This window comes from Dipteris shenzhenensis, chromosome 28, assembly GCF_047967505.1.
Source record: "Dipteris shenzhenensis isolate YYH24624 ecotype China chromosome 28, Dip_SZ_1.0, whole genome shotgun sequence".
Taxonomy (NCBI): domain Eukaryota; kingdom Viridiplantae; phylum Streptophyta; class Polypodiopsida; order Gleicheniales; family Dipteridaceae; genus Dipteris; species Dipteris shenzhenensis.
This window is the reverse complement of record NC_141623.1, coordinates 39,397,424-39,424,415: the sequence shown is the minus strand read 5'-3', so window position 1 is coordinate 39,424,415 and position 26,992 is coordinate 39,397,424. Positions and strand designations below refer to the sequence as shown.

The window sequence follows — 26,992 nt, the reverse complement described above, 5'->3', positions numbered from 1 at the left end:
CCCATCCTTATATGTCCCAATTGGGATATTGGTTTTCATGTTCATACTAATGGATCCAAGTATGCAATTGGGAGTGTGCTTTGTCAATCTAGTGAACATAAGAAAGACTACCCATTCTACTTCGCTAATCGACAACTCAATGATGCAGAGATCAATTATACCACCATAGAAAGAGAAGCCCTAGGAATGGTGTATAGTGTAAAGAAATTTCGGCACTATCTACTAGCAAATGATTTTGTCTTCTACACCAACTATCAAGCATTGCTTTATCTTGTGAACCGTCTATGTATAACAGGAAGAATAACTAGATGGCTCCTCTTGCTTCAAGAATTCAACTTCAAAATAGTGGTCCGCAAAGGTGCCCAACACTACATTGCCGATCACATGTCTTGTGTCAATTCAAGAGAAGAAGCCATTGGAGTAGAAGACGACTTACTAGATGCCACACTATTTCATATAGATGTTGTTCTAGAGTGGTGTGGAGAGATCATTGGGTACTTGATGGTAGGAAGACCACCCCCTGACATGAAAGCAGTAGATGCCAGAAAATTGACTCTAAATGCTGCACCCTATCAACTCATTGCAGGACAACTGTACAAGATGGGAAAGGACCATATATTAAGAAGATGTGTAATGCCTCATGAGATCATGCCAATCTTGAGTGAAGTCCATGAAGGCATTGCAAGAGGACACTTCCAAGGGGAAGCCACAGTAAGAAAAGTTCTCCTTGCAGGCTACTCATGGCCAACATTGTGGGCAGATGCTTATGAATATGTAAAAGGTTTTGATGTTTGCCAATGGACTACTAAACCACAATACAAAGACTTCAATCCCCTAACAACAGTTGTTGCACAAAAACCATTTGAAAAATGGGGGATTGACTATGTGGGTCCCATACATCCAACATCAAAAGGAACACAGGCCACTACATCATTGTGGCCACTGATTACTTTACAAAATGGGCTGAAGCTAAAGTAGTCAGAAAGGCAGATGCTAGAAGCACAGCAAGGTTCTTACACAAAAATGTGATCACCCGATTCGGATGCCCCATTCAAATTGTGTCGGATAGAGGCACACATTTTGTCAATGAGGTAATCTAAGAACTCTTGTCTGGCTTCATGGTAATCCATAGAAAAAGCACACCCTACTACCCCCAAGGGAATGGATAGGCTGAATCCACCAACAAAATAATATGCATTATCCTCACCAAGGTAGTAGAACCACATCGTTTTGATTGGGCATAGAAATTGAATGCAGGCTTATGGGCATACAGAACCACACTCAAGGTCAGTAGAGGGCACACACCTTTTGAATTGGTGTACGGCCTTGAAGCTATGGTCCCACTAGAATTTGTAGTACCAAGTCTATGGATAGTAGTACAGGAACGCATGGGAGACCATGAATCCTTGAAAGAGAGGCTCTATCAATTAGAGAAGCATACAGAGACAAGACTAGTCGCCTACCTTGCCATGAAAATAGAAAAATGCAGAAGAAAGGCATGGTTTGACAGAAATCTTAAAGCTAAAGACATCAAGGAAGGCGACTTAGTCCTATTATACAATGCCAAAGTACAAAAGGGGAAACTGAAGTATCTAGGTCAAGGACCCGACCGAGTATGAAAGATGAATCCCATCGGAGATGTGCTTCTAAAAACATTGGATGGAGTCCAATTCAACACAACAATAAATGGGAGCTGACTAAAGTGCTACTACATCAACACGCAAGCCATCCCTGACAAAAATGAAGATTTGGGAAACCAAGCCTTCCTTAGTTAGGATTAGGTTGTATCATGAGCACTAACTAGCATATGCACGTTTTTGCACATATAGTTTGCACTAGATTGTTACATGCACACTCACTGGCATATGCATGTTTTTGCACATTTAGGAAGACCTACTCAATTTCGTATTAGGGATGATTGAGTCTTAGTTTCCCTATGAAAACCCACAAATAAGCATATAGTTAGACACATCCAGTGCACTCAGACGAATTTGCATAGGCATATAATAGATTGCATCAATAATAGTATCACACGCTTTCATTCCATACTCTCAAAGCATGCAATAAATTCACACCAAGGACAAGAAGCTATGCCAAAACTCAAGATAAATTAGCAAAAATCTCTGCAACCTCAACAACGAGACCCCCAGCAAACATCACAGTCATCTCCTATATGCAAAAATATCAGACTTGCATACAAACTTATCTACAAGCTCAATGATACGAGTGCAATCGCATCCAACATGTATGGAAGATAGCAAGAAATGTCAGCCTCAATAATGAGACCCCCGCCAAACCTCTTCGCAAGAAGATTCGATGGCAGAGTCCACAACCTCAACAACGAGATCCTTTCTAAAATTCACAGCCATCTACCCCTCCTTAAGAGGAGATAAGCTTCCTGACTACAGACCACAAATTCTATGGTGCAAAAGCATTACAGCAGGAATGACTCGCATGCCACAAGCTCAACAGCCACTGGGTTACACACATGGCATCCCAACTCTAAAATCAAAGTAAGCCATAAACCCAGGATGGGTAATCAAATGGATTCGGGAGTATGTTGTCTCTATGCCAACATGGATTAGGTAGAATAGAATCTGTGTGTAGAGTAGCGGCAAAGCTCTACTTGTACTTGCATAAGGCTAGAAATAATCCCTCTTAGAAACCCAACTTGCATGTTCTACATGCAAGTTCTACATAAGATTCTTACATGCAACTTCTACATGTGAGTTCTACATGCAACTCCTACATGTGAGTTCTACATGCAACTCCTACATGTGAGTTCTACATGCAACTCCTACATGCAAGTTCTACATGCAACTCCTACATGCAAGTTCTACATGCGAGTTCTATATGTAACTCCTACATGCAACTCCTACATGCGAGTTCTACATGCAACTCCTACATGTGAATTCTACATGCAACTCCTACATGCAACTTCTACATGTGAGTTCTACATGCAACTTCTACATGCAACTCCTACATGCGAGTTTTACATGTAACTCCTACATGCGAGTTCTACATGCAACTTCTACATACAAGTTCTACATGTAGAGAGAGAATGTCTTACAATTCCTACATGCAGAGAGAGAAGCTCTCCAACTTGTATAAATACCCCATAATGGAATGAAGCCCACACTCTTTGAGGGATTGTGTTGAGTTCTACTTTGGTATTCTAAGAAATTGTCTCAAGTGTCCATGCTTCCTTGCACTCCATGCCCAAAAGCATGTCCTAACCTTGCAACTCCTCCTCCCCTCTCCTCCAACCTTGCAACCCATCCTCTCCCTCTCCTCCTCCCTCCTCCTCCTCCCTCCTCCTCCTCCTCTTCCTCCTCTTCCTTTGTCCTCCCTTCTCCTCCTCCTCCTCCTCCTCCTCCCCTCTCTTCTTCCCCCCATGCTCTTACACCTTCTTCCTCTCCCACTCCTATGCTTCCCCTAAACCCTTAGTTCCTCAATCCTTAATCTCCATGATTGACATGGGAGACGAGTTCTCCACCATGTACTCTACTTTAAACCTTGGAACCTCTTCTAAACTCTAGAACCTCCTAAACCTTGGAACTCCTTCTAACCTTGGAACCTCCATCTAAACCTTGGAACTCCTTATAATCCTGGAATATCTTCTAAACCTTGGAACCTCCTTCTAAACCTTGGACCTCCTTCTAAACCTTGGAACTTCTTCTAACCCTGGAACCTCTTCTAAACCTTGCAGTCTCCTCCTAACACTTAAACTCCTAAACTCTGCAAACCCCAATGAAGATGAAATTCTTCATTACCTCAACCATGATGATACACGTTCCTTTTACACATGCATGCACTATGTTTGCTTACCACACTTAAGCCTACGTCTCTCACCGGAACACGACTGGAAGTCCTAAGCTACACGTATACTACAAACGACAACCCTAATATATCTATAGGTGACAAAATCCTCAAAACCCTACTACTAATAATACCCTGCTCTTCCCGCGAAATTCATGGGAAAGAGCCAACAGCTAGACAATGCAGTGGCAATAAGTAGTAGGAGGATTTGGAGCATGTGAGGGAGGGGACTTAGTGGAGGGGTTTTAAATAGGGAGGGATGAGGGTAGTCGAGAGGGTCAAATAGGAGAGGGATGGGAATATAGAGAGCCAGGGAGTACAGGGAGGATAAAAGGCCATGAATATAGAATGGCGAGCTGGCCATAAATGCAGGGAGGGGTTTTTTTTTTAAAAAGGATAATTAGTTAATAATTTTCTTTAAGTTATTTCAATAATAGGGATTTATTAAGATTAATGAAAAAGTAAAAAGTATTTAACAAAATTTTAGTAGAGCCAATAAAGATAATGAAAATAGGACAGTAGAAGATAAGAGAAAATATACAGCGAAAAAAGTTTTTGAAGGTGCGGGAGAGAGATAACATAGGGAGAGAAAAAGAAATAATTGAGAAGTTTAGGAAAAATTAAAGGGGGAAAAGAACATTTGGGTTATTAAAAAAAGCCACCAAAAAAGAAGAAGATTAAAGGATATAAAATTTAAGGAAGTAATTAAAGAAAAGTAAGAAGAAAACACAAACAATAAAGAAAAATGTTTGGGAAAAAAAGGAAAATAAGTGCAAATTAGGGAAATTAGGAATAGCTTAAGGAAAATAAGACAGCGTTTAAAATTTAAAAATAAAAATAAAAATAAAAAATTAAAGAGAAATTAAGGGATATTTAAAAATAAAGAAAAGAGAGAGAGAGAGAGAGAGAGAGAGAGAGAGAGAGTATCAATAAATGAAACATACAATTGCTTCAATCATTTGAATAATTGTTAAAAGTTGCATATGAGAAATGGATTGAAAAATTTAAGAAAACTAAATTGAAGTAACGTTTGACAATATTTCAATCCAAACATTTGGTAAGGACCCTAGTAAGAGAATTAGCAATAGAATTTTTCTTTAAATTGAGTTTGCAAACTTAAGCAAAGAAGTAGTACAAAATTGTTGAATCTGTGAGGTAGTCCAGGCTCCTAGATCAAGGTCCACTTACCTGCACTATCCAAATAAACCATATGTTAGAACATTATAGCTTGATTTAGGAAGACAATTAATGCTTGTGTTCCTTGGCTTGTTATTGCTTTACCTAGGAATGAGCACAACCTTCTAGATTCTAGAGTATAAAAATACATGAGAATTATAAAGCTGTAAGACATTCATACAAGAGTATGTACATCCAGTTCTTTTGAGAACGCAATCAAACATGTACATGCATACTTTATTTAAATTTGGAGGATAATCCACACCCATCAATTTTTTGAAAAAATCTTTGAAGGGGGGTAATCCACTCCCTTGAATGAAAGGTTTAAAAAAGAAGAAAAGAATTCAAAAATTAATAGAAAAAAAATTAAAGAAAAAAATAAGAGAGCTAAAGCCTAAGAAATGCAACTTACAAGAACATTAACAAAAAAATGTTTTAAGGCAATTTAAGAGAGGGAAAAGTAAAGTAGGAAAAAAACAAAGTAAAAGGAAAGTGACAATGTAGAGAGCTTGAATGTTAGGGATTAAATTCATACACAATTACAGATGTAATAGCTAAAAAGTCAAGGAAATCTTTACGATAAATAAATATAGCAGGGAAAAAAATAAGTACAAAAAGGAAATTAAAGAATATGAAGAAGAAAAATATGACGCAATTAACTAGATTAGGCATTAAATAATTTAAAATAAAGGACAACATTAAACATTTAAGTAGCTAGCTTAAAGAAAAAATAAAAAGAAGTAGAGAACTTGAACGTTAGGAATTAAATATTTACACAATTATAGCTATATGTATATACATAACTTAAAAATCAAGAAGGATGCAAACTTAAGAAAATAAAAGACAATAGTGAGAAAGGAAATATATAAAGAAAGGATTAAAGACAATTAAAAAAGAAAAATAAGAAAGAACTTACCTCGAACTTACATAACTATCTTTAAATAATGAAAATTTAAAAAAGAAGACAATATTAAAGAAACTAAATAACTAGCAAGATTGTTCATTTAAAGAAAATATAAAAGGGGTAGTAGTAACATGAAGACCAGTCCACAAATGAAAACCCCAGATAAAAGTGATAGTTTCTAAGGCTTGTAAACCTAAGGGGGGTGTAGCTCCAAGAGACTTGACCAAGCAATGGCTTGAGGCAATGGAAAACCGTGACCAAAGTTGTAGTGCGACACAGCTTTAAGGAAGGTGCCCACAAGAAGAAAAAGCACCAAAACGAATTTTAAGAGAAAGAGTTTGACACAAGGCATCAAAAAGGTAGGTGAGCAAAGGCATGCCTTTGAAGAAAGAGGTGGCTACATAAAGTGCTACTCAATGGTCGACATGTAATGAGTGGAAGCAAATTATTGCAGAGCAAATCAATAAACAAAGCAAACAAAGGTTTTAAACATAAGCAAAGAGAAAGTGTGGAGGCCCACAGAGCCCAGCATAAGCTCACAAGCACATAAGGTTGCCAATAAAATCAAGAAAATGGCAAAGAGAAGGAAACTCCATGCCACCAAGTGCTCTTGAACGTAAGCAAAAGAGATGGAAAGTGGTCATGCTGGCTAGTTAGTTGAAAGAGAAACATCAAGGAGACACAAAGAGAGCAAGTGTAAAGCTTTCGCTGCAAAACTTGACTCGAGAGAGAACTAGGAAGTCCTGGTTTGTGAGTAGAGGCAAGGCATCTACAACTTTTAAAAGTTTTTTTCCAAGTGAATTTCATGGATCCATACATGCAAGTTCTACATACGACTCCTACATGCAAGTTCTACACTCAACTTCTATATGCAAGTTCTACATGTAGAGAGAGAATGTGTTACAACTTCTATATGTGAGTTCTACATGTAGAGAGAGAATATGTTATAATTCCTACATGCAAAGAGAGAAACTCTCCAACTTGTATAAATACCCCATAATGGAATGAAGCCCACACTCTTTAGGGCATTGTGTTGAGTTCTACTTTGGTATTCCAAGAAATTGTCTCAAGTGTCCATGCTTCCTTGCACTCCATGTCCAAAAGCATGTCCTAACCTTGCAACTCCTCCTCCCCTCTCCTCCAACCTTGCAACCCATCCTCTCCCTCTCCTCCTCCCTCCTCCTCCTCCTTTCTCCTCCTCCCTCTTCCTCCTCCTCCTCCTTCCTCCTCCTCCTCCTCTCTCCTCCTCCCTCCTCCTCCTCCTCCTCCTCCTCCTCCTTCCTCCTCTCTCTTCTTTCCCCCATGCTCTTAAACCTTCTTCCTCTCCCACTCCTATGCTCCCCCTAAACCCTTTGTTCCTCAACCCTTAAACTCCATGATCTATGAGGGAGACGAGTTCTCCACCATGTACTCTACCCTGAACCTTGGATCCTCCTTCTAACCCTGGAACTCCTTCTAAACCTTGGAACCTCCTTCTAACCCTGGAACCTCTCTCTAAACCTTGGAACTCCTTCTAACCCTGGAACCTCCTTCTAAACCTTGGAACTCCTTCTAACCCTAGAACCTCCTTCTAACCCTATAACCTCCTCCTAACCCCTTAAACTCCTCCTAAACCTTGCAACCCCCAATGAAGGCAAAAGCCTTCATTCCCTCAATCATGATGATACATGCTCCTTTTACACATGCATGCACTTTGTTTGCTTACCACACTTAAGCCTATGTCTCTCATCGGAACATGACTCGAGGTCCTAAGCTACACATATACTACAACCGACAACCTCGATATATCTATAGGTGACAAAAAGCCTTGAACCCTGCATACTAAGAAGACCCTGCTCTTCCTACAAAAGCCATAGGAAAGAGCCAACATTTGGCACCACTATCGGGGAGACTAGTGTCTCAAGTAATGCGTAAACATACGCAGGTATGTGTAAAAACATAAACTACTTCGAACTTTCATGAACATAACACTCAAGGGCAAGGTGACTAAATTTGTTTTCCATTTGTAGCCAGACATATCTACCCCAAGCATCAACCTTGAGCTACTACCTTAAGAAATTTTCTTGATTTCTTAAATAGAAGCCACTTGATAAACAATTAGGCTAGGTAGAGGACACGAATTTGTAGAGCTTGCAATTTCAACCATTTCACCTTTTTGCAGAAGAGCAAACCGAGCTATCCATAACAAGTTATGGCTCGGGAAGAGTTTAGGGTTTAACCCTAAACCTAAACTCGTTTCCTATAAAAACCCACTCCACCCCCTCATTCTTCATCTTTCACATTTTGCCTCCATCCTCTTCTTCATTCCGAGCCCTAAGCAAGACACTCCTCCCTCTCCATTGACCACCACCTTACTCCCATCCTCACATTGTAAGTGACTTTGAACCCATCTTGCAGCAATAACCTAGCCATCCACCCACCGTCCATTGTTCCTCAACAATCCCATTACATCGAGAAAGACTTGGAGCTCCGCCCCTCCATCTCCATGTTGGGATAAGTATGATCAAGGGCTTTCTCTATGATGCATATGTGCATCTAGGGGAGTCACATGTGTGTTTGTGTGTGTTGTAAAGGCACATCAAGCGCTATGATGTGTCTAGTGTGTGACCTAAGTGATGATGTAAGCCAAAGGCCCCCACATGGGAGGTTCCTTTGATTTAGGCCAGTCCCACTGATGTAGGGGTGGATTGCCACTTATGTAGGGAAGGCATTACCTTCTCCCCCTTTCTATAGGAGAGAGTCCTCTCTCTCACAATCTAAAATAGAGAACTACATTTTGGTTTCATTGTGCTCTCACTCCTCTTCCAAGATGCATCTATTCTATCCTACGGGATTCTACACTTGGTATCAGAGCTTTAGGTTCTAGATCTAGCCTAGCCTAGCATTAGATGCTCTCTCTAGCATAAACTACTAGTTTTTTCCAAGTTTCTTCATCTTCTCCATTTTCCTCTTTCTTCCCCAAATTTGTGAGAGCTCAGTTCTCCCATTATACACGACCATTGCTCAAACCCTTTGAGCTGTAGACTCCTCGTGTATGGGCGACCTTCCAACTGCAAGCAATTAGAAAGATTTCTCTTGTACGTGCAATGCCAACACGAAGATTGCTCGCAGATCTATCACGCAATGCCGCCTCTGTGCTTACCCATTTGCAAATTCCTCTGAGCTCGAGTTGGGGACGACACTATAGGCAAGTTGCTAATGAAATTTGAGCCCGTTTGGTCAAGAATTGGAGGAGCAACAAGCAAAAGAACAGTCGTTTTTGTCAAGCTTGGCTATGGCGACTGGCACAACATTGCATGCTTCCTTGGTGGAGGACCTTCTTTAGTATAAGGCCTTTATTTGTGCATAAAAATCCCCTTGAATAGAGCTATGAGCTATGAGAATTGCACCCTCCAATCTACTGTGGTCTCTGTTAATAGAATTCTGCATATTTTGGTCAAAGGGTGTTGAGCAATCACTTTAAGTTTGGGGCTTTCATTATTTACTGTAGACTTTCATTGCTTTGATTGTACTTGAGTAGTAGAACTCAGTCATGGAGCTCATAAGTGTCCTTATTCTTTGCATTTAGAATGATGACTATGTGATTCTCTCTTTATGAGTACTTGAATTGTAAAGATGACTAAGCCCAAGCAAATAGAGAAGTTTGATGGAACTTGTTTCCATACTTGGCAAACAAAAGCTAAGTCTTTGCTTATGAAAAAGGAGATATGGAATGTTGTGAATGGAAAGGAAAAGAAGTCTACAAAAGAAGAAGCTAATTGGTCGATCAAAGACAAGAAGGCTCTTGCTATCATTGCTTTGGGATTAAGTGACTCTTACATTCACCACATTGATGGCTTTGAAACGGGAAATGCTTCAAATGTATCTTGCTTATTAAGTTCCTTTCCCTACAATTGGAAAAGGGAATGTGTTATTCCATGAAGAAGAAAAACAACAAAGACAATCAAGCATTTCTTGTGAAGAAGGACTACTTCAACAACAAAGCAAATTTGGCTGAAGAAAGAACTCCATCAGCAAATGAAGAATCAAACTTTGAACATAAAGACTATGCTTTTTGAGCACTTTGTCTTTTGAATTTTTGTTTATCATCACTTGGTCAAATTTTGAGGTTCTCTGCCTGGAGTAGTACTCCAAAAAGAATATCATATGTTATGTCTTTTGTAAATCACCTCTGGTCACCATATGATGTATACCATGTGATATGTGTTTTGTCTATCCCATTTCTGTGAACCTCACACCCTTGGGAACCCTTGTTAGCATGAGATCCTAGCCATGGATTTATCCTTGACCACCATGAGATGGCATGAGAAACTATGAGACTAGATGTATCCTTGACATTGCAAGAGGCAAACCCTTGAGGGAGGGTATGTTGGGATAAGTATGATCAAGGGCTTGCTCTATGATGCATATGTGCATCTAGGGGAGTCACATGTGTGTTTGTGTGTGTTGTAAAGGCACATCAAGTGCTATGATGTGTCTAGTGTGTGACCTAAGTGATGATGTAAGCCAAAGGCCCCCACATGGGAGGTTCCTTTGATTTAGGCCAGTCCCATTGATGTAGGGGTTGATTCCCATTGATGTAGGGGCTGATTGCCACTTATGTAGGGAAGGTATTACCTTCTGCCCCTTTCTATAAGAGAGAGTCCTCTCTCTCACAATCTAAAATAGAGAACTACATTTTGGTTTCATTGTGCTCTCACTCCTCTTCCAAGATGCATCTATTGTTGAGAGTTGTGGTGCCATGAGCACATGTAGAGCAAAGGTATGAGTAAAGGGAAAGCTGCCACATGGCATGGAGAAGATATCCCACATGTGAGCAAGCAAATGGATGTAAGTACCCTCACCTATAAAAGGGAGGTTCATTTGAAGTAAATAAATCAAGCACTTTGCACTATCTCAAGATTATTTTTATGAGTCCAAGTTAATCTATCTTGGAACCTAATTGACTTGAGATACATGTCATGAGCACTCTCTTCATCATGTTTCCACACAGGTTTCATCCACCTTAGAGCGCTCCATAGATCCTGAGGTACACATGTTTTGTCATGGTATCAGAGCATAGGTTTAGCTAAGTCTAGGTTGTATGCATGCCTTAGGATCTCAAGAGTTCTCCTAGATTAGTTTTAGTTTAGGTTGAGAGAATGTGAGTGTTCTTGATCAAGTGAGTTCATTCTCTCATTCCCATGATGAGAAAATTCCATTCATATTTCTTTAGTTGACTGCTCATGGAGAGTTCCTCTTTGTTCATTTGTGAGAGATAAGGAGCTTCAGAAGCTTAATGAGATAGGGAGACTCATAGACCTTTTCTTTCCACAGAAAGAGAGTAATAGTGTGCTTTATTCGAAGCTTCATCGACAAGCAAAAGCACCACACAAAGCTCTCTATCGACTTGCAGCGCTTCTGCCTTCATGAACCACAGACGGCTCTTTGAGGGAAGTAGCAAGCTAAGGGTGTCCACTTTTTGTTCACTCCCCAATCCTTAGGAGGTGGAAAAACAAGCTTTTTAGCACACAAAAATACAAATCTCACCTACTTCCCTATGGATCTAGTCTTTTAAGGCTTCTGAGACAACATCACACTTGCTATTGTGCACACAATCGTATAGTCTGATCGAAAATTCGATGCACACACAAAAAATTTCTTTGTGTCACACGGCATGGTTCCAGGGTGGTCACACGTTTGTCACGAACAGAGAGTGTCATATTAAATTCTAAATTTCTCACTCATTTTAGATTAAATGTTATTGAAACTTTGTAAGTGGTCTCTTTGCATTATGTGGAGCTTAACTTGATTTATTGGTAATTTTTTGAATGATTTATCTAATTATAAATAATTATTTATAATAAATAAAGTCATAAAATACATGCATTTTAGTAGCACACCACATTTTTTTAGTATTTTGAATAATTAAGCAAATCCAATTCGGTGGAAGGTTAGTAGGCACATAAGGGTGTGTGGTTGAATCATCAAATCCCAAATCCAACGGTTAGATTTAGGAAGATTGAAGTTTAATTTTTACTTTTACTCCTTAGAGGATCAACAAAGAATATTAAAAATAAATCTAGTAATTCTCAAACATGACCAAACATTTCAAAAATGTCAATATTTTTAGTCCGAGGAAAAAATTTTGCTTTAAATTTGAGTAAGGGAAACGTAGGATATGGCCTCCAACAGTGAAATCTCCCTTTTGTGGGGGAAAAAGGGCCACCCAAGCCTAATACCAAGACAAGGTAGGCTTGGTATTAGGCTCGGTGAGGTAGGCTAGGAGCATCACAGACCCTAGTGGCAAGCCTTTGGAGTCTGCATGCTACCCACGTGGAAGGCTGAGTCATCAAAACCATGCCACGTTGTTAGACCACGTGGTGCCATCTCATCAAGGAGATGTGACATCACTCCTTGCCATGTCACCTTACATTGCCACACGTGCTGCCACATGTGCCACCTCATCATTCCACATCATGAGCCATGTGATCACACAATGCCACCTTGGCATACCTCCTCAACCTTGCCACGTCACCAATCCCTCCAGCTCAATTTGCCATGTCAATCTACCACCTCATGAATGCCAACTCATCATGCCACATCACCTTTCAATGTCATGGAAGATACTATATTACCACATCATGACCATGCACCACATCAGCCAGATGTATACACATGACGATGTGCGAGGCATACAATACCTCGATCGAGGTATATGACCTGCATGAGGCATACAATACCTCGATCAAGGTATATGACCGAGGACACGTAGGGATACCTCGATCGAGGTTTATACATGCGTAATGCATTGAATACCTCGATCGAGGTATATGGTCTGATCGAGGTATATGATCTGGGCTCTGGGCATAGCAGACCTCGATCGAGGTATTTGAAGGTACAAAACTTAGCCAATTAGTATCAATCTTAGCACCAAAACTTAGCCAATTAGTTTCAATCTTAGCACCTCTCCACCAATAATAATGAAGAGCAATCTAAGAGCAATCTAGTGGATGAGTTGAGGCTCTCTATAAGACACCACGTTTTGGTTCATTTCACCCATTCTTAGCCATTCTTGCCTCCTCATCACTTTGTCACACCTTCCATCCTACTTTCATTGAGAATGGGTTCTCAAAGCCATAGAGCTAGTAGACGTGAAAGATGTAGGAACCGCCCCCCAAATCTCATTGACGAGGAGCGCAAGCGGAAGGCTCGTGAGCGCAAGAGAGCCTCTAGAGCTCGAGCTCGCGCTGCCACCACTGATCCACCTTTATCTCTACCTCTACATCCCACCTCCACCCCCCCCTCCACCTCCATTGTCCCCCCATCCTCATCCGCTCCCCTACTTCTAGCCTCCGCCCTTCCCCTAGCCACCTACATTTTGGCCTCCACCTCTACCTCTTCCCCCTCCACCCTCCCCCCTCCCCCTCCCCCTCCCCCTCCCCCTCCCCCCGCTCCGCTTGGTGCCTCCCTTCCCCTGTCCACCCTACCATCTCCCATTGATCCCCTTGCCCCACCTTGCAGCAGCAGTGTTGCTTCACGACGTGACTTGCCAAAGTCCACTATCCGTCGTTGTACTAGCAAGATTATGCAGTCTTTTTTTTCTGACCTCACGCCAGCTTCACAGTCTTCTCTTCTCACATCCCTTATTGATCACCCTGACTTGGTAGAGTGTAGGAGGCTTGCTGGTCTTGGTGCACGTAGAGATAGGGTTGTATCTAGTGAGGTCCTTAGCAGTGTTCGATGTTCCTATGCTTCTATTAAGCATAGGAACTCCAGTGATGCCTTGGCAGCACGTCGTGCTATTGTGGCTGCCATTAGTAGACCTCATATGATAGGCCATGTGCATACCGCTTCACGTCTTCTTCAGATTGCACCGCGCACATTGCGAGTAGGCATCATTAGGAGGCAGAGTCTAGAGGATAGTGAGACTGATGCTCTTTGGGCTTCAAGTGGTCGTGCACCTCGCAGCGATCGATTGTTGGATGATTCCACTAGGTCCTTCATACAACAGTTTTGGGAGGAGCATTGTAGAGCATCCCCGGTGTTCAAGAAGGCATTGCGGAAGAGGGTGTCACGCGGTGTGTACATTGAGCATGGTGCATGTTTTTTGGAGTGTACCTAGACTGAGTTGTACACTCAGTTTGTAGAGGCGCACCCGGAGTTCAAGATTGGGCAGAGGCCATTTGAGCGATGCAGGCCATGGTTTGTGCGATGCTCTCAGGAGCGTGACACATGCTGTTGTTGCTGTATACACGTTCATACACATCATTGTATTAGATTCTATTTTTTACATGATGTCCGGTGTCTTCTCAATGGGATTTGTTGTGTTTGTAAAACAAAAAATTGTTTATTAGTAGTAATGTTGTAATTTGTTTTGTGCTTTAGGACATTTTAAAAACGTGACTAAGAAAATTCGCGCACGTACTAATGAAATACGCATGTGGACTTACTTGTTGGGGATGAAACTTTGGATGACTCTTAGGCCACCCTAGACATACATCCACGTGAGAGTTGGTCTGAACTGATTCGGTATGCGCCACGTGGAAGGTACAATACGTACATTTTTACAATCCCTACTAGCACGACTGCAACAAAGCTATGGCGCATGTACTAATGAAATACGCGTGTGGACTTATCTGTTGGGAATGAAACTTCGCATGACTCTTAGGCCACCCTAGACATACATCCACGCAAGATTTGGTCTCCAACTTATTTGGTATGCGCCACGTGGAAAGTATAATGCGTACATTTTTACAATCCCTACTAGCACGACTAAACCCTAAACCCTAAACCCTGAACCCTAAATCCTAAACCCTGTTGGGGATAAAACTTCACACGGCTTTTAGGCTACCCTAGACATACATCCACGCAAGATTTGGTCTCCAACTGATTTGGTATGCACCACATGGAAGGTATAATGCGTACATTTTTACAATCCCTACTAGCACGACTAAACCCTAAACCCTAAACCCTGAACCCTAAATCCTAAACCCTGTTGGGGACGAAACTTCACATGGCTCTTAGGCTACCCTAGACGTACATCCACGCAAGATTTGGTCTCCAACTAATTTGATATGCACCACGTGGAAGGTATAATGCGTACATTTTTACAATCCCTACTAGCACGACTAAACCCTAAACCCTAAACCCTGAACCCTAAATCCTAAACCCTATTGGGGACGAAACTTCACACGGCTCTTAGGCTACCCTAGACGTACATCCACGCAAGATTTGGTCTCCAACTGATCTAGTTTGCGCCACGTAGAAGGTATAATGCGTACATTTTTACAATCCCTACTAGCACGACTAAATCCTAAACCCTAAACCCTGTTGGGGACGAAACTTCACACGGCTCTTAGGCTACCCTAGACGTACATCCATGCAAGATTTGGTCTCCAACTGATTTGGTATGCACCACATGGAAGGTATAATGCGTACATTTTTACAATTTCTACTAGCACGACTAAACCCTAAACCCTAAATGCTGAACCCTAAATCCTAAACCCTGTTGGGGACGAAACTTCACACGGCTCTTAGGCTACCCTAGACATACATCCACGCAAGATTTGGTCTCCAACTGATTTGGTATGCGCCACGTGGAAGGTATAATGCGTACATTTTTACAATCCCTACTAGCACGACTAAACCCTAAACCCTAAACCCTGAACCCTAAATCCTAAACCTTGTTGGGGACGAAACTTCACACGGCTCTTAGGCTACCCTAGACGTACATCCACGCAAGATTTGGTCTCCAACTAATTTGGTATGTGCCACGTGGAAGGTATAATGCGTACATTTTTACAATCCCTACTAGCACGACTAAGCCCTAAACCCTAAACCCTGAACCCTAAATCCTAAACCCTGTTGGGGACGAAACTTCACACGGCTCTTAGGCTACCCTAGATGTACATCCACGCAAGATTTGGTCTCCAACTGATTTGGAAGGTATAATGCATACATTTTTGCAAGCACCTTTTCAATGCTTAATGTTTACAATTACGACACACGGCATTATTTTTAAAATACATTATGTATTAGATGTGTGAATTGAGATATTTGAAATTCAAAATCATACTCTTAATTTTAAATACGCACATGGGGATGAAACTTCACACGGCTCTTAGGTTTAGTGTAATAATTGCAAGCGTTGATATATATGAAATTCAATATGACATTCAAAATGATAAAGTTGGAACTTGAACACTTTTTCACTGCTTAATGTTTACAATTACTTCACATGGCATTCTTTTTTAAATACCTTATGTATTAGATGTGTGAATTGAGATGTTACATTTAAATGTTTATGTTACATTTAAACAAACTATAAACTGAGATAAACAAAGTGTGAAGAACATCATGAAAGTACGAAAATGCTCATACATTATAAAAGTGGGAACAATATCATGAAAGTACCAAAATGAATCTGTACATCATCATCATCATGCTGCAGAAGTGCATCCCTATACAAGAAACGTGTGAAGCCTAAACAATCATCCTGAATCCGAATCTGATAGCTCTACATATGATCCTCTAGTGGAACGCTGATGTGGCTCCTGTATGACCCGCTGCCCAACCATCCGCTGTGTACCCTCAGGCAAAGCCGGCTCAGATGGACCAACCTCATCACCTGCATGAGATGGGCCAGACTCATCCTGATGAAGAGGAGGGCATGCTGCACGTGCCACCGCTGCCATCTCTGCCTCCCTCGCCTCCTCTATATATGCGCGTCTCAGCTCCCATAGCCATGCATCTGCGAATACTCGTGCCTCAAATCCAGCATGAGTAATCATCTCTACATGTAGAAGATGCTGGTCTCGGCCCCGCCCTAGCTGCTGCTCCACCCACTGCTGCAATGATGTCTGTAGCTCTGCCTCTCGCTCAATCCGACGTGCCTCCTTTGCTCGTGCCTCGTCACCTGGCATGAAATCACCATACGAAAAGCGTCATGGAATGCACACTGCAACCACCGATGTATCAGCACCCTCCTACGTCAGCAATGCTCTCTGTGCCTCCTCCCTGTAGTGCTCTGTCAAGACTACGCGAGCGAATGGATCAATGGCCTGACGATGACCAGGATATAGATCATCCATGCCTAGTCCTCTATATGTGGCCACATCAATGTCAGCAAAGCATACAAGGCACACTGATCGTGCCACCATGTGGCGGGTCATGCAATGGAGATGTGCGATGTGGCCGCACCCTAGTCCAAACCACCCTACGGTGTGAAACTCCTCGTGGCAAAGGACGCAAGTGGCAGTAGGAAGCCTGGCTATGACTGCTGCGTCTATGGGTGTCCTAGTCGGCACATCTACAGGAGGAGCGGGGTATAGGGCCACGCTGGGGTCGATCCTATGGTGAGATGGATCATGACTAATATGCCTCAACTGCAAAATATAGTGCTCCGCACGATGGTATGCTATGCGTGTCCGAATCCTCTGCTCCTCCAAATCTGTCTGCAACAGTCGTACGCGAGACTCCATCTCCTGACGCAATAGATGTGCCTGCAAAGTCGCGTACATGGTGAGAATTAACCAAAAAACTTCAGTTCAAAACACGCTACAAAAAAATAAACTAACATAATCAAAATAACTAACCTCGTCCCTAGACTCGGCCACTCGGCCAACAATGCCTCCAACTCTGCAATCCATGTGTCTCGAGCCTCCAACTCGTGCTGAGGCGGTGTAGATGTGGGAGGTGGTGTAGATGTGGGAGGCTCCATCGATGATCGAGGTGGGGGAGGTGGAATCGCAATAGATCTCGATAGGGCAGAGACCATGTGCTGCAAGGATGATGCCATTGAATGAACATCCCCCCTAATCTGTCCTCCCACCGCTCACAATGCCGGTGCAGGGATGGTGTGCAACTCTGGTGCCTCGCGTCGACGCCAAACACCTGCAATCTGACGCTCCTGACGCCCCATCCTACCATGTCCCGCTGCTCCTGATCCTGGACGGGTACTAAGGTAGTCTACCCGATGACCAAGGACAAACTCAGCGTATAGCTGCATGGCAAATGACCTGGCTATTTGACGGTTGTGAGGCAATCGACCACCATTCACAGCGAGATATCTCGGATAAATGTGTGCTGCTATGATGGCGTGCCTACAACGTAAAATATGCAAGGGGAGCCCTGATCGTGGTCGCATCGCCTCGGTGTGACCATCCCAAAACATATCCTCTAAGGCCTGCCCGTGATGTGACTCACGCTCAAACAACTGTCGAATGGCTCTCCAATCCAAGCCACCACCAGTGATCTCCGTGCCTGAAAGCTATCCACAACGTCCTCAACTGTGTCCAATCGACCCAGAGCCTCAATAACTGAATCTAGACTCGCAATCAAGTGAGGGGGTGCCCTAGCATCCTGCAGTGCCCTCATCTCAGCTCTCAGCATCTCTATCTGCATACGAATAGTGGTGCTAGAACCTGTGCGCTGGCTGGCGCATGCACAAAAAAAACACATGGAAATTAATATTCTATTTGGGTAATGAAAATAATATTCTATTCAATATGACTTATAATCTATTTACGTAATGAAAACTATTTGTACGTACTCCTTGATGAGGTAGGATGTCGTTGGGATCATCCTATGCACCTATCGGTAGATGGGCCAAATGTGTGGCTCAATATTATGTTTATCAAAGTCAATATTATTAAAAATTCTTAATTTTGATTAAAATTTTTTCAAACTCTAGTTGTTGCATTTTTAAACTTAGATGTCTCAAATATTTTTTCCTTATATGTTTCCCTTTTTTCACTTTTTATACAATATGAAACTTTTCCACGTGGTGTAAGGACCACATTGTCCACTTATGGCCCCTATACTAAGGACAGATAGTGGAGAGGTTTGGTTAATAAGACCTTCTTTGAATGCTTTACTGCCTTGGGTTTGCAATAGATATGGAGGAGATAGAAGGATACCTAATACATTACTTTGAATGATACACAAGCAAGGCGCATCTAGTATTTCTCGGACTACACATTAAAAAAGAGAGCCGGTTGACACTACAGACCTTTTAAAGCGAGAACTTTGAGAAAATAATTAAGCCTTTTCAATATTATCTATTTTGGTTGGGCAATCCACCTCAACTAGTGGCCATTCCTATAGATCATCACTTGGTTCCCATGCTTGGGGAGAGAGGAGACCTTTGGACAAACATAAATTAAGTATGTGTTTTCGATGCGCTGGTGCATTTACAAGATCCAATTAGCCATATGCTTATGCATCTAACCACTCTAGTGTTGGGGTCTTTGCCCATGTGGTGTAGTGTTTTAGGGATAATGCCCATGTGGTGTTTTATACAGCCTACTTACTCTACCTAAATTATGAAACAACTCTTAACCAACTATATAATCTATAATATTCCACATAAAAGATGATTTTTTAAAAGATGGTTTTGAAGACTAAAATTTAAACGTTTTTTTATTTAAATAAAAATAGCACCAATTTCAAAAATAGCATAAAACCTACTTTAATCTCTCTTTTTCTTGTTCTTGTTTTCTTGTTTTTAATACATGATTTTCTTACTTTAACAAAATTCTTATTTTCTTGTTCTTGATACATGATTTCTAAAAACAAAATTTAAACGTTATATTAAATTCAAAACTTCAGTAATTTGTAAACTTCACTTATAAATTTTTTTAATAGATTATTTTAAAAAACAAATTATATACTTTTTGACATTTAAATACAAACTTCACTAACTTAAACTCTTATTTTCTTTTTTTTTTAAGATCATTTTTAAAAATAAAATTTAAACGTTTTTTTATTTAAATATAAAAAACACTAATTAAAAAAGTATCTTTAATCTCTTTTTTTTAAAAGATGATTTCAAAAAACAAAATATATACATTTTCAGGCTTTAAATAAACAATTACGTAATTCCAAAAATAATTAAAAAAACTTTAAAATGCATTTCAAATTTAGAAATATTTTATAATTATTCCTATAAACTAAAATTTAAACGTTTCTTTATTTAAATAAAAATAGCACTAATTTAAAAAATAACTTTAATCTCTTTTTTTTTAAAGATGATTTTAAAAACAAAATATTTACATTTTCACATTTTAAATAAATAATTACGTAATTCCAAAAATAATTTAAAAAACTTTAAAATGCATTTCAATTTTAAAAATATTTTATAATTATTCCTCTAAACTAATATTTAAACGTTTTTTATTTCAATAAAAATAGCTCTAATTTAAAAAAATAACTTTAATCTCTTTTTTTCCAAAGATGATTTTTAAAAACCTGATTTTTACATTTTCACATTTTAAATAAAAATTTAAAATGCATTTGAAGTTTGAAATATTTTATAATTATTCATATGAACTAAAATTTAAACGTTTTTTTAAAAAATAACTTTAATCTCTTTTTTTTCAAAGATGATTTTAAAAAACAGAATTTTTACATTTTCACATTTTGAATTAAAAATGTCGTAATTCAAAAATTAAAAAAAAACTTTAAAATGCATTTCAAATTTAAAAATATTTTATAATTATTCATGTGAACTAAAATTTAAACGTTTTTTTATTTAATTAAAAATAGCTCTAATTTAAAAAATAACTTTAATTTCTTTTTTTCAAAGATGATTTTAAAAAATAGAATTTTTACATTTTCACATTTTGAATAAAAAATGTTGTATTTCAAAAATTTTAAAAAAACTTTAAAATGCATTTCAAATTTAAAAATATTTTAGAATTATTCCTGTGAACTAAAATTTAAACGTTTTTAAAATTTAAAATTTTCACATTTTAAATTAAAAATGTCGTATTTCAAATATTTTAAAAAAATTTACAAATGCATTTGAAATTTTTAAATATTTTATAATTATTCCTATGAACGTTTTTTAATTTAATAAAAATAGCTTTATTTTATTTAAAAAAATTTTTCATTTTCACATTTTAAATAAAAAATGTCGTAATTCATAAATTTCAAAAAAACATTAAAATGCATTTGAAATTTAGAAATTTTTTATAATTTTTCTTATAAACTAAAATTTAATTAAATTTTAGCAAAAAAAAATGCTACATAAAAAAAACCCTACCTGGACTCTCCCGCTCCGTCCATCTCCGTCGATGTCCGTCGGTCGCTCTCCGTCGCTCGCGCAATTCCGTCGACGTCCCGGAAATCCGAAATCGGTCGATGAGGAGGAGCTCGATCGAGGTATGCAGAATGAGGGGGGTCGCTCTCCTTTTATAAGAAAATTTAGGGTTTCCCTACCTCAATCGAGGTATTCCGCATGCAACATACATATCGGATCGAGGTATTGTGTCATGCCACGATACCTCGATCGAGGTATTGCGTCATGCCATACATCCTCCATACATCTACCTCGATCGAGGTATAGACATGCCACGATACCTCGATCGAGGTATTGTGACATGCCCATACATCTCGGCAGATCTACCTCGATCGAGGTATTGACATGCCACGATACCTCGATCGAGGTATGTCCGCAGCAACCGGATGCCACATGTCTTGATTGACATATTCGACATGCGGCCAAGTCATCGGTCCAGCATACCTCGATCGAGGTATGTCATGTGCCCTGTCGGATGGCACATACCTCGATCGAGGTATGTTGGACATGCCACATTACCTCGATCGAGGTTGAGCTGGATTGCCAGGACACCTCGAACGAGGTAGATGTGGCATGTATAGGTGGCATGCCAACAAACCTCGATCGAGGTATAGGCTCGGTCCGGTGAAAAAAGCCCAACACCTCGATCGAGGTATTGGCTTGGCTCAGTTGTCCTCGTGTGTGATTTTCATTGGAACTAATACCTCGATCAAGGTATCGGAGACCGAAGCAAAACCTTTGTATTTTCACTCGAGCGGGTGTCACACTCACCCGAAAGTGGTCCGGAAGTGGACACCCTTAGCTTGCTACCACCCTTGACCTTGAAGACCATCAATGTTTCTAGAGGCTCGACGGACCACTCGATAGCCTACTCCATACGGCCTACGACACAGCGATGCATCTACTCTACCAGTGACCACTCGCAAGTCTTCAGCGTAGCATCTCTACAACCAGCCGAGAAGCTCCATTTGCAAGGTTCCAAAGCTTCCTCAATGACTTGCGACACCTTCTGCAGCAACTTTTGATGATAACGACCGTGCTCCAAGAGCCACAGCCTCCTAACGGATCACAAGCTTCAAGCTTCTATGCCTTCAACAGAAGCTGCTCCACCCAACGAGCAACTGGCTCTCAGCTAGCTTCCTCAAAGCCCCTCATGACCAACGAGCGGCCTCCACAACAGCCAGCCCCTCTAGCAAAAGGAACTCTGGGCAGCAAGGGACCTCCAGAAGCAAAGAAGACTCTCAGATTTCCTCCACGGGCCAACGAGTCGCCTTCATCGACAACCTGCTTTTCAACGAAGCGAGCTCACCTGCAGCGCCAACAGCCTCTAGCGACCCAGCCTCCAACCAAATGGCAGAGCAACCTCGTCAATCATCCAATAGCTTCCACTGTAGCACCCTACAACGAATTCAGCGAATAACTCCGTGCAGATCCATCGTCAACGATCATTTGGATCACAAACGATAGCCCGACGATTGGCTCTCTTCAGCAAAGTCCTATAGATCCCTGCAATGCCAAAAGCTCTCCAACGAGTCAGAACTACAGCACCAGAGACTCCTACGCTCCACGACGAACACGGGTTCTGAGCTCTCTCCTTTCGCCGTCGTCTACAGCAGAGAAGCTTCAAAGCTTCCATTTCTTTCCCTAAGGTTCACCACATTTTTGACACGTGGCAGATAAGGTTTGGTGTGGTTAAGTTGAACCTTGGTTAAGCTAATGGTTAGGCTCAGCTGGACCATGGTAAAATTTGTGTAACCATGAGTAAACCTAGTTGGGTTTAAAAATTGCCACATGGCACAGTGCCTTTTCAGCACACAGCCTCTTGTTAAGCACAGTATGGAATTCAGCATGTGAATCCCTATGCCACATCATCAAAGGCCCCCTCTTCTTCTCAAAAACTTCGACAAGGCATAACTTGCAATCCAGGAAGAATTTGAACATGCTCCAAAAAGAAAAAGTGATCGTCTTTTCAGGCTCCACGCGTCTATCATGTCAAAATTATTGTATGCAATTAGACACTGCCAATATTGAAAGAATTCAATTGGTAAGACCTTTGCAACCATTGGAAAAAGCAAAGCATGAATGCAAACATCGATGTAAAAAGCAAGCCAAAAGCACAAGTGTATGAGATGACCATAGCCCGAAACATGGCATCCACACATAAAGCATTAAGGCACATGGAAGAACAAAGCATCATGCAGGTAGCTACACCAAACAAAGAAGCAAACGAGTCGTCATCAAGCCATGAGCACAATGACAGGAATATGTATTGAGAAAAGCAAAAACCTTGCCAACCTTGCCTATATTTTTGTAAATCAAGCCTGACCACCTGAGAGTAGCTATGAAAGCACCCAAGGGAGGTATTGACATGTAAAAACCACACTTGACCACCTTAAGTAGCAATGCAAGCACTAAGGGGAGGTGATGGATTTGTAACTCACATCTGACCACCTTGCAGTAGCCAAAGGATTATGGCACCAAGGGGAGGTGTTGAGAGTTGTGGTGCCATGAGCACATGTAGAGCAAAGGTATGAGTAAAGGGAAAGCTGCCACATGGCATGGAGAAGATATCCCACATGTGAGCAAGCAAATGGATGTAAGTACCCTCACCTATAAAAGGGAGGTTCATTTGAAGTAAATAAATCAAGCACTTTGCACTATCTCAAGATTCTTTTTATGAGTCCAAGTTAATCTATCTTGGAACCTAATTGACTTGAGATACATGTCATGAGCACTCTCTTCATCATGTTTCCACACAGGTTTCATCCACCTTAGAGCGCTCCATAGATCCTGAGGTACACATGTTTTGTCATCTATTCTATCCTACGGGATTCTACACTCCACCACCCACTCCCCCCTCCCCCACCTCCATCTTCACCACCCCCTTCCGCCTCCACCCCTCCCACCTCCCCCTCTCTCCATCTCCACCACCCCCTCCCCCCTTCCCCCCTTGCCCCCCATCTCCACCACCACTTCCCCCCTCCCCCCTCCCCCCTCCATCTCCCCCTCCCCCCTTCCACCCCCTCCCCCCCTCCATCTCCACCACCCCCTCCCCCCTCCACCACTCCCACCTCCCCCTCTCCATCTCCACCACCCCCTCCCCCCTCCATCTCCACCACCCCCTCCCCCCTCCATCTCCACCACGACCTCCCCCCTCCCCCCCCTCCATCTTCACCACCCCCTTCCCCGTCCACCCCTCCCACCTCCCCCTCTCTCCATCTCCACCACCCCCTCCCCCCCCATCTCCACCACCCCTTCCACCCTCCCCCCTCCATCTCCCCCTCCCCCCTTCCACCCCCTCCTCCCCTCCATCTCCACCACCCCCTCCCCCCTCCACCACCCCCCTCCAGCAAGAAATATCCTACAGTTGCCTTGTCGAGCACAGAGGCTGAGTACAGGGGTGCAGCAATGGCTGCATGTGAGGTAGCTTGGTTGCATAAGCTACTTTATGATATGCATCAGTCTACAGATGGGCCAGTTGTCATTTATTGTGACAACATGAGCAGTATACACTTGGCAAATCACCCAGTCTATCATGCTAGAACAAAGCACATTGAGGTGCATTATCACTATGTGCGGGAGAAGGTTTTACTAGGTCTTATTGATCTAGTTTATGTGAGCACAGAGGATCAAGTAGCTGACATATTCACGAAGGCATTGGGCGCAGAGAAGCTGCGCAAGTTCAGAGACCTGCTTGGTGTGCAGGAATTGGGATTGAGCTCGAGGGGGAGTGTTGAGATATCAAGCTCCACTCGTGATATGCTAGGGTGACCGTTGTGCATTTATGTCACCGACTTGTTAGCTGCAGATGCGGTTGGTACACCACCCATGAATAATAGCTTGATGACAGCTATCCTTATGTACTCTAGCTCGTGGCTCAGTTAGTATGCCACCTTAGTTAGCTGAGTTTGGTTTGAGACCCACATAATATAGGGTTCTTCTATTTGTTTGTACTAGAGTTCTTTTGGCTTTCACAACTAAGAAGAGAAATACGGTTTTCAGCCTCCACCTTTGTGTGTATTCGCCCATTGTGTATGTGAGAAAACTGCAAGTGAGACTCCTTCCCTCTCTCCCACTATCTTCACACCCGTGACGCATTCTTGAGGTGGTTTCATCAAGAAAAAATGATTCCACAATCTCTAGAGAGATTGCATAGCTTGGAGTAAGGCGATCAAGATGTGGAAGGTTATGCTCCAAATTCAATTTACTCTTGGAACGTGTGCATGTGGCTCAAAGCCCTGCTTAGCAGATGGTGTTGGCCACAGTGAATTGGATGCAGACAATGCTCGTGGCCGTCATGGCATAAGCAGTGTGAGTGGGGGACTCGCTGCATGAGAGGACATCCAAGAGCCGCAAATCCATGATCAAGACCAAGAAGAAAATTTCAAAATCAAAGAAGTCAAATGACATTGAGGAAGATTCGGATGCGACCAGTTTGGACGGAAGGTCTGAAGGTACAAGTTTGGAGGATTCTGACTCCGAAGCAGAGATGAAGTCCCGAAGAGCCTATAAAGGGGGTAAGGGTGCATCAGTGGCTTCTAGAAAAGAATCCATACCTAAAGGCTTGAAGGGTATATGGTGCACCCACTGCCGCAATCCTAGTCACTCTGTAGTCGAGTGTGCTCTTAATGCAAATTGGTGTCCAATTTGCTTGACTAATACACATAACATGGTGGGATGCCACTACAATGGGCATGGCCAGAGAGCGGTTGGTTAATAGCAAGATGCGACTACATCTTTTGAGCAAGAAGAGCCACAACAACAAGCGTTCTAGTCCCAGCAATAGAGGTTCCAATGAGGTAGAGGCGACGATGGCCGTGGAGGCGGGGTCATCATCAAAATCAACCGAAAACCTATCTGTTTTACTTAGGCAAAGGCCATTGGCAGAATGAACGCTTGGAGGCTTAGGAATGGGATCAACAATGTGTGGAGCAGTAAAAGATGTTTGAGAAAATGCCTAGCACTTCGATGGTACACATTGTTCACAATGATCTACTGGTGTGCCCGGAGATTAGCATAATCACCCATGCTGGTACCAAGCTGCGAGGACCGACTCCCAAGAACGGTGACAAGCTACTGGATTGGTCAGCTCCAGAACACGTTTGATGCCAAGTCTATGAGTTGGTGATGAAGGAGCCACCATTGATATCTCTGCCAGAGCCTGCAACGACGCTGAGTGAGGCATGTAAGGTGCAGTTTATGAAACGAGTTGTTCAATTAGAGGCAGAGACTCAAGCTAAGTTCAAGTTACACTTACCAAGAAATGGTCCAAATGTGGTCGAAGCAACTCCCTTGTTGGTTGCTAACCAATCCAAGAGGCGAGCAAATTTTTTGCAAAAGGATCAAGGGTTGGAATGCATTTTGGATCTCCTATCCAAATTTCATAGGGCAGATTGCTTAATCTAGTTCCGAGATTCCATCGGTAATTGTTGCATTCCCTTTACACGGAGTGTGAACCAAAAGAGGTGGAGCTATGTCAGGCTGATTCATGCCCAGTTCCAGCATGAGAATTCTAGTGAGCATTCCCGTGATTTCCACAAAGGCACAAGGTTGGATTTTTGCTCAGGTGCTGGTAGATGGAAGTTTGGGGGTCAATATTGTCAGTTTGAAGACCTGCCAAGAAATGGGATGGATGTCTTGGGAGCCAGCACCATTCTTAGTCTGCATGGCCATTGTTCTAGAGGTGGCATGCATATCATTCGTGGTGTCCTTTGTGGTGCTCAACATGGAAGCCGCAACACTAGAGTATAGTGTCCTTTTGGGTAGGCCTTGGTTATGGCAAGCAAAAGTCAAGAAAAATTGGGAGCAGAACGTCATTTCAGTGCGGACAGGAAAGAAGAAAGTGCAGGTCACAATGGGAGTGGCGGCACCAGTGGCAGATGCGGTCTGACCTATGTTGGCCGAGATGGTGAACATGGCGAATAGATTGGAGGATGATGAGGAGGAAGCCTTTCTCAAGGCAAATCGAGAGTGTCTCCTATCTTCACCATCAATGTACAAGGCATTACGAACAATTACATGCATCAAAGTTT

General features: G+C 41.8%; 1 protein-coding gene across 1 annotated transcript in view; it reads right to left on the bottom strand.

Annotated features, from left to right (window-relative positions):
* Positions 1–26,145, bottom strand: part of LOC147883554 (basic helix-loop-helix protein A-like) — a 48,194-nt gene extending 22,049 nt beyond the window's left edge. Inside the window, exon 1 of the mRNA XM_087399510.1 lies at positions 25,985–26,145. Within this exon, the coding sequence (XP_087255636.1) occupies positions 25,985–26,145 (161 nt within the window). The remainder of the gene's footprint in view (positions 1–25,984) is intronic.
* Between the last annotated feature and the right edge of the window lie 847 nt (positions 26,146–26,992).